We start from the raw sequence: 14608 nt of genomic DNA on the forward strand, positions 1-14608 counted from the left end.
TTCAGTGGAAATCGAGTTTAATGTTTGGTAGTGATTGATTGAGGAGCAATGGGAAGAGGAGTCAGTAAGAAAACAGGATGGCATCGTGCCTCTCAGATCACAGCCCACTGTTGTCCTGAATGCTGTGCATGAAGAGGGGCTTGGGGGTGCAGAATGCCAAGGGGAGCAGATGAGAGGCTGATGAAGGCGACTGGAGATAATAAGGCAGGGGGTGCCTAGAGGCTGAACCCCCCAGCTCAGCCCCACAAGGTGCTCTGAGTGGCTTTTTTTTCTTTTCTTTGGAGCTTCAGGACCTTGCAAGTGAAATGATGGAAGAAAGCACTGCCAGGCGTGCTGCTGAGCACAAAGATTGCGAAGCAAGGAACGCCCAAGCTGGAAACTGGGAAAATAAGCTTGTAGCTGAGCATTTCCTGCTCCTGCCCTTGGTAATCTTAAGTGCCTGTGGAGCTGGTGGGCACCTGGGGGGGGATACTGAGCAGAAAGCTGGCCTAAATGCTGAGCGTCCCACAGGTCGCACGCATGATTGGAAATCCACAGATCTACTATAATTACCTCAATATTAAGCCCTAATCTCATTTTGTGCAGAGTAATCTTGGGACTCGGAATTGCGTAAGAGAAGTGCTCTCGTGTGTGCTGATAACAAAGAGAGGGTCAGCAGGGGCAAAGCAGCAGGCGTGCAGAGGGGCGATGGGCTGTGTGCCCTCAGGTTAAATGCTTCCTGCCTCATAGCCCTGCCTTGGGGCAGGGTGTGAGAGTGTCCTGCCATGGACCAGGGAAATGCTGCAGTTAGCTTCTTGCCTGAGTGCTGGAGCAGCATCCATCCCATAGCTGTTGGAAATGAAGGAGAGTGGCACAGTGGGGAGCCTGGCAGGAGCAAAGGGAGCTTGTGGGAGCCCAGAAGGATCTTGCTGGGTTTGGCATTTGGACAGCAGGGCACATGGTGCCAGTGTTTGGATGGAGGGTTCTGCTTGAGCATATTGCAGCTTTAGCTTCTAACTGTTAGCGCTTGAGTTGGCTTAATAAAAAAAAAAAAAAAGCTTTGGGAACCTCACTTTGTGATGTTTTTCTGTAAGCAAGTGTTGAAAGTGATTTAACTGAGTAACCTGGCCTGGAAGGGAAATGAAAGCATCTGTTCTGTTTTGCATTTACAGCGTAATGCAGGAAAGCCGTGCGGATGGGACAGGAGAAAAGTAGAAACTGAAAGCAGAAAGTAGAAAAACAGGCTGGAAGGCACAGAAAGTGCCTCGCTGGGGGAAAAGGGAGCTCGAGGAGGAGCCTAGGCCAGGAGGTGTTAGATCTCACAGATGTCTTCATTACCTCTGTCAGTAGGAAGGATGGAACATCACTGTGTGCTTTGGAGCTGCTGGCTTACACCTCTGCTCTGTGTGTGGCTCAGCTTGAAGCTCTGTCTGGCCTGCGAGTGGGGGGGTTCTGCGTGGATGTGTTTTTCTGGAAAGCTCTTGAACTGCTGCAGTGATTTAAGGAGTTTGGAAGAGTGCTAATAATCAGGAGAAGTAGGACAGCCTTAATGATTATAATCCCATCAGAGTAAGGCATCAATCCCAGGTACAATAATGGAACAAGTAACAAAGCGTTCAGAAAAGAATTAAGGCACTGTCACTCATCGAGGACTGAGAAACAATTAGTGCTAATTGTTTCAGTTCTGTTCTTAAGTGCAGGTGTTCTCTTGGCCTTCGATGTGATTGCGCATTGCTTTCAGTAAGAACTGAACTGCTATAAAATCAGTATGTCTTGTATTCAATGTGGAGGGGCTGTAGAGCCTGTGCCTGTGGGGCACTCAGCTCGTGGGCTGGGGTTCCTGCTGCACCAAGCAGCAGAGGAGGGATTGACAGGCCTGCAAAGGAGGATGATGCAAATAAAACCTTACCCCTTGCACAAAGTGCAAGTGCTGCCAGAGCAAGAGCCACAGCTGTGGGTGCTCCTTCGTGCTAAAAGCAGAAAGGGCGAGGGAGGTGGCCTGCTCCTCTGTGCCTGCCTGGGAGTTGGGTGGCGGTGAGAGAGATGAATAGGGATGGTTCTGAGTTGGAAGGAAGTGGCTTTACTCACAGTGTGTCATTAAGCTGTGGGAGCTCCCTCCTCCTGCAGGCTGTGAGCCCAGAGCTGTACACTGCTTCAGAGGCGTCTGGCCTGGCTGGGGGAGGGTGGGGGTGTGCAGCTGCTCAGGGAGTCCTGCAGGATGCTGTTCCTTCCTCTTCCTCCTCCCTGCCCTTCTGCCAGCTCTGCCTTGCAGCTGCCCACAGTGCAGGGCGGGAGGCAGACTGGGGTTGCTGCCGTGGCTTTGTTCCTGTAAAGCCCTGGTGAGTGGAGAGCCAGTGGCTAGAAATCCAGAAAGCATATCACGATCAGAAGCAGTTTTCTCTAGGGGTCAGATGCACTGCATGTTGTCACACAGGATTCCTCCTGAAGAGGAAAGCAAGGGCAAAGGCTGCCATCTGATACGAGGAATCCGGTGCTGAGGTGTCACACAAAACCCCCAGCACTGATCTGGTGCTGAGTGCCAACCCGGTGTCCTGGGAAGCTTTGCACTCTCTGCACTGCAGCAACGTGGGCAGCACCAGCAGCATGTAACTGACGCACATGGGATGCTCGTGCCTGTAAAGCTCCAGTTTGGCACTTCTGGCTGGCTCTTTCTTGCTCTGTGTAAAATACATCAGTCATTAAGGGTTCACAAAAGCTGCCTCAGAGCTGATGCGTTGTGGTTCTGATGCACTGAGCTGCCCCTGCTCACAGTTCTGGGGTTGTGCTGCAGGGCATTGAGTGGGTTATCAGTTATCAGTGATCTGGGCCTGCTGAGCTTTGTTACCTGGGGTTTAGCACAGCTGCGTGGCTCTGGAAATGGGCGGCTCTGTTTGCAGAGCATTTCCCAAACTAGTAAAACTTGCCAGGCTTGAGCATGGCTAGCAGTCAGAACAACCCATGAGCAGAAAGCCAAACGTTTTGCTTGGATGCCAAGGGTCCAGCACTTAGTCCTGCTGGCAGCTGTGCCAACCTTCTGTGGCATTTTTCGATTGTACTTCAGTCAGGTAATAGAAAATTTCCATTAAGGGCTGCACACGACGTGCCGCAGCAGTAGCGTGCCCCGTGCTTTGCCAGCTCCGGGACTGTTTGAGTGCTACATTTCATATATAAGCCTCCAAAAAAACCCCCGTCTTTTCTTACCACCTGCTCCTGTGGCGCACGGTAGTTAGAAATAGAACTATTTTGCAGTGGTGTCAAACAAAACTGCCTCATGTTCTCCATGCTCCCTAAAGAATATGGTTATTTCCCAAAAGCCTCAATAGCAACACATGGAATGTCTGATGTGAGAATGAACATCCACAGGCCAGTTTGCACACAATCAAGCAGCTGTTTATTATTGAAACAAGCTGTGTTGACCATCACCTTGTAGCATTCATGTTTTCAGTGCTTGCATCCTGGTGCCCTGTGGCCAAGGCATCCTCCTAGCCCGCTGTGCTCCGTGCTGTTCATGGTATCACACAGGTGTGATCTCTCTGAGCGCAGAGCTGGTCAGTCTTTGCTTTCACTGCAGTGTAGATGAGCCCTGTCCTGGATGCCTTTGGCAATAATGGCAATAATGAAGTGCTGGCAGCGTGTTTTGGTGTATGTTATTCTTAGGGTTAAATCTAACTCCTCTGTGTGACTGAATCGGTCTCTTTCCTCCCTTCCTTTCATTGCAGTCCCAAGGCCGATTGCAAACCTGTTTTGCAGCTTCTGTAAGAGGTGAATTGGGGTCACAGTTTCCTTTACTTCACAGGCATGGCTGGCTGAGCGTGGGGCCCATCCTGTGTGAGCTCTGCGTGCGGAGAGGAGCTGACGAAGGCAGCGTGAACTGCAGTTCATCTGCAGTGTTTGTAGCGTTTGCTTAGACATACTTTCATTAATGTGAAGATGTGGTGGGGGAAAGAAACCTTCAAGATGCGCAGTCAGTGACGTTTTTCCATGGGAGATGGAAGGAGAAGAAGGCTGGGATGCTTTGTCTTGCTGGCAGATCTGTGGGACTTGGGCTGGACTGGAAGAAGGGGGACTGGGCAGTTAGAGATTTGCCATCCTCCTCTTCCTTGTGATGATGATCTCGGTACCATTCCCTCATCCAAATGCTCCATACTCAGCCCCAGTCCCTTCACAGTCTGCATGCAGCTGCCCCACGAGCAGACTTGCTCTGTTTTCCATTCCAAACTGCTCTGAGACTTGGGTCATTCTCATTTTGTATGCCAGAAGGCAGCGGTGGGAGCAGCCTGCTCATCCCTCCCTGCCCTCCTCCTCAGAACCACTGCAGAAGCTCCTCCCCCTCTGTCCTCACAGAAGGGAATATTTTAGAACAGAACACAGGGCCTGGCAGGGTTCTGCCCCACCTCAGCAGGGTTGGCTGGGTGTAGGGGGACACAGAGAGTGCTGGACATCGGTCTGCCTGGTGCTCAGCGTGCGGGAGGCAGCAGCAGGGCTGCCTGCAAGATGCCGAAACTCTGCAATGCCTTGTGTTGGAGGGCTTTAGTAAGACCAGGTGGGAAAGAATCTAAAGTGTGTTTCTGCTCCCATTGGCAGAAATGTCCTGAGTGGGGCTGCTGGGCTGCTCCTGTGGTTTTGTGTATTTTTTTAATCAAAGCAGCGATCCGTTTGGGCGAAACCTTGGGTCTGCCTGCGTGGCATAGCAGTAACATAAAGTTGGTAGTGGCCAACAGGTCAGCGACACGAAGCATAGCGAGGATACCCATGTGGTGGGAAAGGGCTTTAATGCCCCTTTCTTACTTTCTCTGGGGGGGAGATGCAGAGCTGGAGAGGCACACCTGGGCTGTGGGGCACGGCCGTATCCACCTTTGGAGCGTGCCCGTGGGCTCCCTTCTGAGTGTGACTTTAGGGTCTGCAGGATGGGGGGCACTGCCAGCATTCCCCTGGGAAAATAATGTATGTGCTGAGCTAAAGGGGCAGGTTCTGTTGCATTAAATAATAATGCTTTGGGGGAGTGGGTGGCAGAATATATTTAAAACACAGAAAAAAAAATTACTTTCCCCATCTTTTCATTCTTTGGGAGTGTTCAGTAGGTTCTTGTAACAAGCAGGGCTTTATGCTGCGCGAGTGCTGCGCTTGGAAATAGCTTCGTGTAACAAAGGTATTAGTGTGGCAGCTGAGCAAACAGGAGCTCCTTGTGCTGTCAGCTCTGTGCCGAGCGAGGAGCTGCAGCTCCTGTGGTACCTGGGGAAGGCACTGGCTGGGAGGGTGTCATAATTTGGAATTTCTTCCATTTGAATCTCTTCTCTCACCTGACTGGAGCTGCATGCTGGCTGCACTGCAGCAAATGCAGCGTGTGCGTAGCCTAGGTGCTGCCCGTCTTACAGCAAAGCTCTTCTTGCTTTCTGCAGCGAATGGGTGTATATCCAGGCCTCAGAATACCTGGTTAAGAAAGCAGAGCGTGCCAAAATGCAGAAGGCCTCAAATGCCGCATGTGCTGTTAGCGTTGTCCTGTGATACAGATTGCTAAGATGTGGTCCTGCTGCAAGCAGTCAGATTCCTTCTCATTTGTGCCACCCAGATGTTGTTCTCAGTGTTTGCCAGCTCTGACGATCCCTTCTAGCTGCCATGGAGAGCAGGGTGCTGTTGCCATGGCCATATATGTGCTGTCCAGCAAAGAACAAAACCGATTGGGTTTTTTTGGGACTTGCAGCGTCATCGCTGTGAACACAAATTGTGCTGCAAAGGCAGCAGCAGTGCTCCTTCCCTGAATGTCTGTGTGTTGGTTCATGTCAGTGAAGCACTGGGTGAACTCTTTGGTCCCCCACATTCTGGTGAGTGTGTGCAGAGCAGAGCCATAGGGAAGCATGGGAAGCGTGATATCCAAAGAAGTGTTGGATGAGCTGGGATGGGTTTGCCTGCAGAGAAGCCTGAGGAAGGGTACACACTGGAGAAAGGGAATAAGCTGTTGTCCTGCACCCATGTCAAGTAGGATAAGAGGTAATGGGCTTACATTACATAAGGAAGGCTGAGGGCAGCCTGCAGGGGAAGTATGCTCAGGGGGAGCAGAGTGCAGAGGCAGGTTGCTCCAGGGGTCTGTAGGGCTCAGCATTGTGGTTCTGAAGGGTGATGGAGAAACCTGGCAGGGGACAGGCCTTATGCAGTTGATTGTGACTTGGTGCAGAGGACAGATGATCTCCAGTTCTGTAAAATCAAATATTACCGTTGCTAGAAATACTCAAAACCATCTAAAGCCACTGAAAGAGAACCCGTTTAAGGCATGTATCATTTTAAACCTTCCACAAATGTAAAAATAACCCTAAAGCCCTAAGGTAAATAACACAAATGCATGCATGTGTGTTAATTCATAAGGTGAATGTAGCCCATTTTAGAGAGAGATTTGGATTACAGCAGTTGTCTGATGTAGCCGTGCTCCAGGAGTCCCCAAGCCCTTGCTGACTGATGGCTGAGGGGTCCTTCCCTACTGGCACCCCCAGAAGAAGCCCAGAACCTCTAGCAACCACTGCTGCTTTGCCATGAAGTAGTGCTGAAGATTGCCTATAGGTGGTTAGTTTTATCTTTTCATTTGCTTAATTTCCAAGGGAGAGAGAAGAGGTGGAAAGGAGGAAATGTTTTGGCTGTATTCTTCTCTCTGCTTCATCAAGCCTTTCTCCCCTCGCCAGCAGCACCAGTCATCCCTGTGAGCTTTGTACTGGGCTTGTCACAGTACAAATTTCCTCTGGGAGTGTGCAGTTGGTCATAAAATGGCTATAATGGCAGCGTGCCTGTTGGCTGCATGGCTGGGAAGCTTTGTGGGGTGTCTCAGGGTGCCCTCCAAAGTGCCCTCACTGCAGAACGAAGTCAGTGTGGTTCTGTCCTGTTCTGTTCCCATGCAGCCCAGCCCCTCCTTATATGTCTTGTTCCTGCACTGGGAGCAAATAATGCCTGAGGAGAAAAGAGAACAAGTATATGTATATATTGTGTTCCAAGGACTTTCAGTCTCAGAGTACTTTCTGATGAGGGATTTTCTAATTCAGGTGTGGTTCCTGCATTCTTGAACCTGTGCAGGAAGCTTCTTCCACAAACCTGCCCAGTCTCCTTTAGGGCTGCATGCATTTCTTGTGCCCACATCATCCCCTTGCTGGAGTCGCCCAGGTCCCTGTTGCCCTCTGGTGGGCTTGGACTCTATTCTGCTGCCTTTGTGTCACTCCCTCATAGTCATTTGTGGGAAGTGATGACAAGCAGTCAGTGTCTGTCCACGCTGGCCACTCCTGACTCTGTAGATGTTTGCCAACTCTGACATGGTCATCTCGTTCAGCCCCACCCTGACCAGCTTTTGTTAAACCTCTTCCAGCTTTCCTCCCATTCACGATGCTACTTTGTCCTTCTGTTGCTTTCCTAGCAGTTTCTGCCATTTCCTTTTGTTCTTTTGACTGCTACTGAGGGGACACTTCCAGGAGGAAGCAGCAGGGATCCCAGCAGCCCGCAAGGAGCTACTGGCCGTGCCGTCCAGGAGTGAGCTGTGTGCTTCCCAGCCCTGTGCAGCGTGCTGCCTGTAACTGGAGGAGCAGGCTGAGACCTGGAGGTCCTTGTGTGAGCACTGTGACGTGGCAGACGGGCGCTCCCCAGCCCCAGTGACTCACCAAGCCTTCTGGCACTGGGTCGCTGGGACAGCTCAGCCTGGGAGAGTGTCAGTGCCCTCAGACTGGAGCGCTGCTCACTGGATTGTCTAAAACACACTTCTCAGGATGTGCTCACTTGGTTTCTGTGGAGTTCCGTGTCTCAAACTCCAGGTCAGGCGAGGCAGTGCTACAACATGCTGATTTCCATTCCCTTCTGCCGCTTCCATGCCCGGTGCCTCAGCAGCACGATGATTTTCTTAAAAAGATGGAGATCTCTTTCCAGATGTGTCTCTGCCCAGAGCAGGAAGACTCGATTCAGAAGTTGTTATTGATTGGAAATAATTAGTAACGATTGCTAATTATTAGCGTCTCAATTAAAAGCTGCGACGGAAGGATTAATAAGCTGTCCTCTTGTGTTTCAGCTATGGCAGCCATTCGAAAAAAGCTGGTTATAGTGGGTGACGGTGCCTGTGGGAAGACCTGCCTGCTGATTGTGTTTAGCAAAGACCAGTTCCCTGAAGTCTATGTTCCCACCGTCTTTGAAAATTATGTAGCAGATATTGAAGTGGATGGAAAGCAGGTATGTATACATGCTTACAGTAATCAAAATGAACGTGCATTTATTCAGAACACCGTAGAGATCAGCGTGCTTCTTTAATGAGTGGGCAGTCCAGGTACTTTTAGTACCCACTTTGTCAATTTATTTTTAAACACATCGTGTTTGCATGCAGTAAAAATACTGCCCTGCTCATATCCAGTGTCTGTTTACAGCATATTTCTTGTTACAATGTATTTCTAACCCCCTACAATTTGAGATGGTGAAAAACCAGCAGTTCTGGCAGGTGAATGCTGTGTGCTGAGGCAAAGATGTGCTGAGAACATGGGGCCACTGCCCATTGGGGCTGCAAAGGGGCAGCCCTGCCTTGATGGGGTCCTGCAGCTGTGAGGACAAAGTTCCTGGAGCAGTATTTTTTCCTACCCGCTCCTGGCAATGTGCAAAATCCTCTTTGGAACAGATGACTGGCAGACTTCAAAGGGATTTCATTTTTGTAGTGTTCATCAGCATCTGTCCTACTGGCCTGCAGGAATGCAGATCTTAGCAGCCAGGCGTGCTCACCAAGCTTCAATGTTAGTTCTTCTTTTGTGAATGCATTGCTCATACACTTCATTTTCAGTACTTTGAAGAGCAGTTTTGAATTAATGGGACTCAGAGGTCACACAGTTTGCCAAACAAACCCCCAAACCCCTGCTCCAGGAACCAGCCTTCAGAAGCCTGCAATCTGAAAGCCGAGTACACTGCATTCTGTGTTTGTGTCCCACTAAGTGGCCTGAGCTGTGTAAAATGGGCACTTTGCAGTGTACTCTGGAGCCTTGTACCTCAAAAGGCCAGCTGCTTTCAGAATTTTGGCAAGCATGACGTGTGTCTGTTTATTATCACGCAGTTGACCTTCCTGGTCTTCTGTGGCAGGCTGTGGTGCTGAGCTCCCCTGTGCCACAGTCCTTTCACTGTAGGTTCAGGCACGGTCAGAATACCTTCCTGTCACTTGTAGTTCAGGTGCAGTGATGTGCACTGGAACTGCTTAGTTTCAGTTCTGATTTGGGCCAAGATCAGAGCCAGTTATGGGTGTTCTGTTGCATTTGATTTCCTGCTGTCAGAGGTATGGATTAATTGTGGTTGTAGTCATTACACTTCATGCTATCTGAGTCTGAAAAGAGCTCTCATATGATGTGGATAGAATAGAAAAGAAATCCTTTTAGGCTAGTACAAAGACACATTTCCCTCCACAGTTACAACTTCTCAGCTGCTTTATCATATCTGAGATACGAGATCTTAAATTGTTGTTTCAAATACATCTGGCGTTCATTACCACCCAGTCACACAGCCTCACTCCCTCCTGCCTGAATCCCTGCATCTCTCAATGGGTGGGCCAGAGAGCTGTGCCATTCCAGCGGTGTGCAGCTCTGTGCCACCAGCACTTGGTACAAGTGGCACGAGCAGCTCGAGCGGTGCCTTTTCTGCTGTGGAAATGTCCGTGCCTGTTTGATGAGCAGATGATGTTTTATCCAAGCACTTTGTATTCTGAAAACCTGGTTACAAAAGCCTGCAGTGGAGCAGGGCTTCAGGCTGCGCCGTCTCAGGGATGCATGCCTGCTGTCCTCTTAGAAAAGCATTCCCAGAAATGCACAGTGCCACATGGAAACAGAACGGTGATGCTGTGGGATGTGTTTGTTCAGACAGAGCAAAGGAGCTGATGTGAGCATCATGTGAGGGGACCTGCAGCAGATACCTCTGTAAAAAGCATGAGTGCCACCAAGCTCACATTAGCAGCTGTGAATGCAGAGATTGCTCTGAGGAGTCATTCTGCTGTATTTATGTCACGGTGTTCTGTGTGTCTGCAGATAAGGCATTGCATCTTTACAGCGTTACCAGACGTTTGCATTGCCTGTTGAAGCTCACATTTGAGTTCTGGTTCTGTCTGTCTCTATCTGAGCTGCTGTGGACTTATTTTCTGAAGGAGACTAAAGGAGAAGAGTAAAATAGAAGTGTAAATACCAAGAACCTTACTCAGAACTGAATAAAATTGCTCACAAGAAGCTGTGTGCACAAACCAGCTGTGTGCCAAAGCAAATGGCAAGCTTGCATTTCTGCTCAGATGGAGTTGTAAGAATTTGTGCACAAATAAGTATTAGCTTGACATTTCGCTGTCACTACGGGTTCCAGCTGTAAACCAATTGAAAATATGCATAATCCTAAAAAGTTTATACTTAGAGAGTCCTCTTTTGCTGACAGCTGGTATTCCTGGAATGCCTATCGAATGGCTTCTCAGCCCTGTGCAGCTGGGTCCCCTTAATCCCCATCTTGCTTTTCTGCTGGAAGCGTTCAAGTGCTTGCAGAGAACTGCTGTGGATGTGAGGGGAGGTCTCACGAGCTGCAAGAAGTCAGTCTGGGGACAGGCAGTTCTGTTGCCAAAGCAGCTCTGTTCTGCTCCTGAGAGGCACTGACTGCAATACGTGGTGCACTGTGCTGGGGTCTCTTGCTTCAGAATCACAGCATCCCTGTCAGGTGGCTGACTGCCCTGCTCTTTGTGCTGCAGGTGGAGCTGGCTCTGTGGGACACAGCAGGACAAGAAGACTACGATCGACTTAGACCGCTTTCTTACCCAGACACCGACGTTATACTTATGTGTTTTTCAATCGATAGTCCTGATAGTTTAGGTAAGCAGGATGGCATCACATGAAAAACTGCTCCTGGGTGTTGCTGTATTCCTTTGGAAATCATCCCTTAAAATGTATTCTCATGTGCTGCGGTGAGAGCATTCCCAGCTTCAAAATCTGCCTTTATTGCAATGTATGGTTTTCATAAATTCAGATCTTTAAGGAACCTTGCAGTACAGATTGGCACTTTGATTTATTGTTATTATTATTATTTCTCCTTGAAAATGGCAGGTTCTTACGTGCTCAAGATCGCACTATATCCAGGAAAACTGACCAACTCCCTTCCTTTGTAAATGGGAAAAGTTAGCTTTGTGTCATTCCTCCTCCCCCCAACACACCCTTTTTATTCAGGAGAGAGTTTGGTTTGAAGCACTCCCAATTACTAGGTTCTAAACACACAGAGTTCTCTTTCTCTGCATGGTGGGGAAGAAACCTGACCTGGAGCAGGCTCAGGATGGGGAGGAGAGGCTTTCTCACTGCTGGAAGGGATTGCAGAGGCTGAGGGTTTATGGCCTGCTCTGCTTTCCTGTGAGTGGCACCTGCTTGTGGTGGAGAAGAGAACACAGCTGCTTGATTTAAGATTTCTGAGCTCCAGATGAGACAGATGTTTATCAGATGGCACCTCTCCTGCACGGAGCCCAGGGCTGAATTGTTTGGTGTTTGATATTTAAGACTGATGCACAGATACGTGTTTGATCTTAAAAAGGCAGTTCTGAGGAGGGGGAGAAGAAGGAAGTAGGGAGGCTCCTATTGCAAGGACGAAGAACATCTCTTGAACTTTGATTCCTGTCCCAGTTAAAATGGTAATTGCTGCATCCAGCATAGCCTCCCAACCACATATTTTGTGGTAACATTTTCTTAAACAAGTGATTTTCTGCAAAGATCAGTCACCAGTGGCATTTGTTTGCTGGTGCTTATTTGGGAGCTGTCTCACTAGATCTCCCTACTCCTCTGATCCATCCTATGGGCAAACCCTTCCTCCCTGAGTTGCCTCAGGAAGAAACAAGGAGACAGAAAGGAGGTGTGAAACACTGCCAGTGGGATAATGCCTGGTGGTTGTTCTGATTTCTTGCCTTGCCTTACAAATGAGTGGCACAGTGTTTGTTTCTGTGCATCTGTAGTCCATGGAGTTCAGGTGGTGGTTTGGTTTTGGGGTTGGGTGTTGTAAAAAAGCTACGCTGCAGGGCCGTGCCTGTCTTTAGCTTCTGGAGATAAAGGCAGTGCATCTCTCGAAGCCAAACATTCCATAACTCTTCACATCAGAATTCTGATTTCTCTTCTTTGAAATCTTGTGCTAACCCTTGTCAAGTGGTTACTGAGACGTAGAGAAACCAAAATTTTGGGTGTCCATCAGCTTGTCTTTTTGGTATCAGCAGAACAGGTCTATTTGCACCTGGTGTGGAAAGTAGAATAAGGGCATCAGTGTGTTTTAGCTCGTTACTACAAGTCAGCAGGCAGAAGCCTTAAAAGAAAACCAGCCCCAGAACTGGGTTTTGGTGTGCTCACACTTGTGGTATTTTTTTAACAGAAAACATCCCAGAGAAGTGGACCCCAGAGGTGAAGCATTTCTGTCCCAACGTGCCTATCATCTTGGTAGGAAACAAGAAGGACCTGAGGAATGACGAGCACACAAGACGAGAGCTGGCCAAAATGAAGCAGGCAGGTTCCTTTGAGAGAGCTTTAACAAGACATGAAGTGGGTAGTGATAGGACAAGGGGAATGGTGTTAAACTGAGATGGGAGGTTTAGGTTGGATATGAGGAGGAAGTTTTTCACCCAGAGGGTGGTGAGGCACTGGCACAGGTTGCCCAAGGAGGCTGTGGATGCCCCATCCCTGCAGGCATTCAAGGCCAGGCTGGATGTGGCTCTGGGCAGCCTGGGCTGCTGGTTGGTGACCTGCACACAGCAGGGGTTGGAACTGGATGAGCACTGTGCTCCTTTGCAGCCCATTCTATGAAAGTGCATCTCAGCTGTCCCAGAGCATCGAGTGGGCATTGGCAGCTTGCTGTGTGTTGCACAGTGAGCAGTTTATGGTCGGGTTGTAAAAGGAAGTGGCTTCAGCGGCGTGTCTGCCATCAGTGCAGATGCTGCAGCTCCTTCCTGAGCACGTCGCTTGGTTTTAACTCTCCTTTGTGTTGTTGCAGGAGCCTGTCAAGCCTGAGGAAGGAAGAGATATGGCAAACCGCATCGGTGCATTTGGATACATGGAGTGTTCGGCAAAGACCAAAGACGGTGTGAGGGAGGTTTTTGAAATGGCCACTAGAGCTGCTTTGCAAGCCCGGCGTGGCAAGAAAAAGTCCGGGTGCCTTCTCTTATAAAGTGTGGCCAGAGGAAGATGGCCAAAGCAGCACCCTGCACTTGAGTAATTTTGAAGTGCTGTTTATTAATCTTAGTGTATGATTACTGGCCTTTTTCATTATCTATAATTTACTTAAGAGATTAAAAATCGAGTCATCTTGCTACCAGTATTTAGAAGCCAACCATGATTTTTATAACAATCTGCATCAAATTCATCTGTGCACCCAAGGTTAACCTCAACATTCCTCTAACCAACCTTTTCTGCACTCACAGGATATGCCAGGCGCTAATTGAAGACAATTCTCTATCTTCTTTCTTCTTTCTAGAAAGAGAAAAAGCTGTCAACACAGAGGATTGGTCTGTAACTACTTAATAACTAACGTCCTATTCTAATTGAGTACAACAGTTCATGGCTGTATGTGGAACGAAGCGTGGCTTCAGTGCTATCACATTTAGGAAGGTCTGATTTGCATGGCTGGGTGGTGTGAAAGGTTTGTTTGAAAATGTGATCACTCTGAAATGACCAAGTCCCATTCAGCTAAGGAAAAGTGAGGGTTCTGTGGTTTCATGTTAGTTACCTTTTAGTTACTGTGTAATTAGTGCCAGTTTAAATGTATGTTACCAAAAATAAATCTATTTACCCCAGCTTAGATGTAGTATTTTTTGTATAATTGGATTTCCTAATACTGTTACTTGTAACCTCTGCGTTAAGGTGTTCTGGGTTTTTTAAGAAACTGTATTTGAAAATAAAGTCCAATGGAAAGCAGCTGATCCTCTTCCCCTTCATTTGTAAGAGTCTGACCCACCGGAATGATCCAAGTGGTCTGCACAGCCAGGAGGAGTTTTTTCCATGACGTGCCGTAGGGATGAGAAAAGACAGCCTGCTCACACTCAAAGCTTCTGAACTGTTCAGTTGCCTTAAGCTCATTGCTGGACCCAATTTCAAAACTAAAAATAAAAAAAAAAAAAAAAAAAAAAAAGGAAACTTTTTGTGTAAGTTTGGTTACCATGTAGTGATCAGACTCCTAACCTGTGAACTTCTTGCTGTTCTGCAGCCAACTAAACTTTCTGTATTTTCATTTTTCCAACAACTAATAGAATAAAGGCAGTTTTCTAAGCTCCCTGTATCCTGGTGTCTGTATTGCTCACTCCGGGCTTTTGGCCCAGCGTCCAACAACCTGAACCAGAAGAATCATTCTCGGTGTGGCTGTGGAACAGCTGCAAATGCTTCTGTGTGTTTTTCCTGGTAAGTGCTGCCCGTGGAGGAGGAATCCTTCACCCTGCCTGGCGATGAGATCACAGAATGAGATGGGTTGGAAGGGACCTCAAAAATCATGAAGCTCCAACCCCCTCATTGCAGGCAGGGCCACCAACCTCTGTATTTAATACCAGACCAGGCAGCACAGGGCCCCATCCAACCCAGCCTTCAACACCTCCAGGGATGGGGCATCCACAGCCTCTCTGAGCAGCCTGAAATTCAGCACCTCACCGCTCTCATAGTAAAGA

At 48.6% G+C, this 14608-nt stretch overlaps 1 protein-coding gene across 1 annotated transcript; it reads left to right on the forward strand.

Moving 5' to 3' along the window:
* The first annotated feature begins 7981 nt into the window (after positions 1-7981).
* Positions 7982-14229, forward strand: RHOA (ras homolog family member A). The gene is made up of 4 exons (XM_042885440.1): positions 7982-8169; positions 10685-10805; positions 12334-12464; positions 12949-14229. The coding sequence occupies exons 1-4, from the start codon at positions 8014-8016 to the stop codon at positions 13120-13122; spliced, it is 582 nt and encodes a 193-aa protein (XP_042741374.1). The 5' UTR covers positions 7982-8013; the 3' UTR covers positions 13123-14229.
* Positions 14230-14608: the final 379 nt, after the last annotated feature.

This window comes from Lagopus leucura, unplaced genomic scaffold (assembly GCF_019238085.1).
Source record: "Lagopus leucura isolate 7727_CA_CO unplaced genomic scaffold, USGS_WTPT01 Super-Scaffold_100050, whole genome shotgun sequence".
NCBI lineage: Eukaryota > Metazoa > Chordata > Aves > Galliformes > Phasianidae > Lagopus > Lagopus leucura.

What these genes read in the sequence shown, in the direction of transcription:
- RHOA (XM_042885440.1), top strand. Translation starts at nt 8,014, where the DNA reads ATGGCAGCCATTCGAAAAAAGCTGGTTATAGTGGGTGACGGTGCCTGT. An exon ending in TTGAAGTGGATGGAAAGCAG is followed by an intron (nt 8,170 to 10,684) that starts GTATGTATACAT and finishes TTTGTGCTGCAG; the next exon opens with GTGGAGCTGGCTCTGTGGGA. An exon ending in AGCTGGCCAAAATGAAGCAG is followed by an intron (nt 12,465 to 12,948) that starts GCAGGTTCCTTT and finishes GTGTTGTTGCAG; the next exon opens with GAGCCTGTCAAGCCTGAGGA.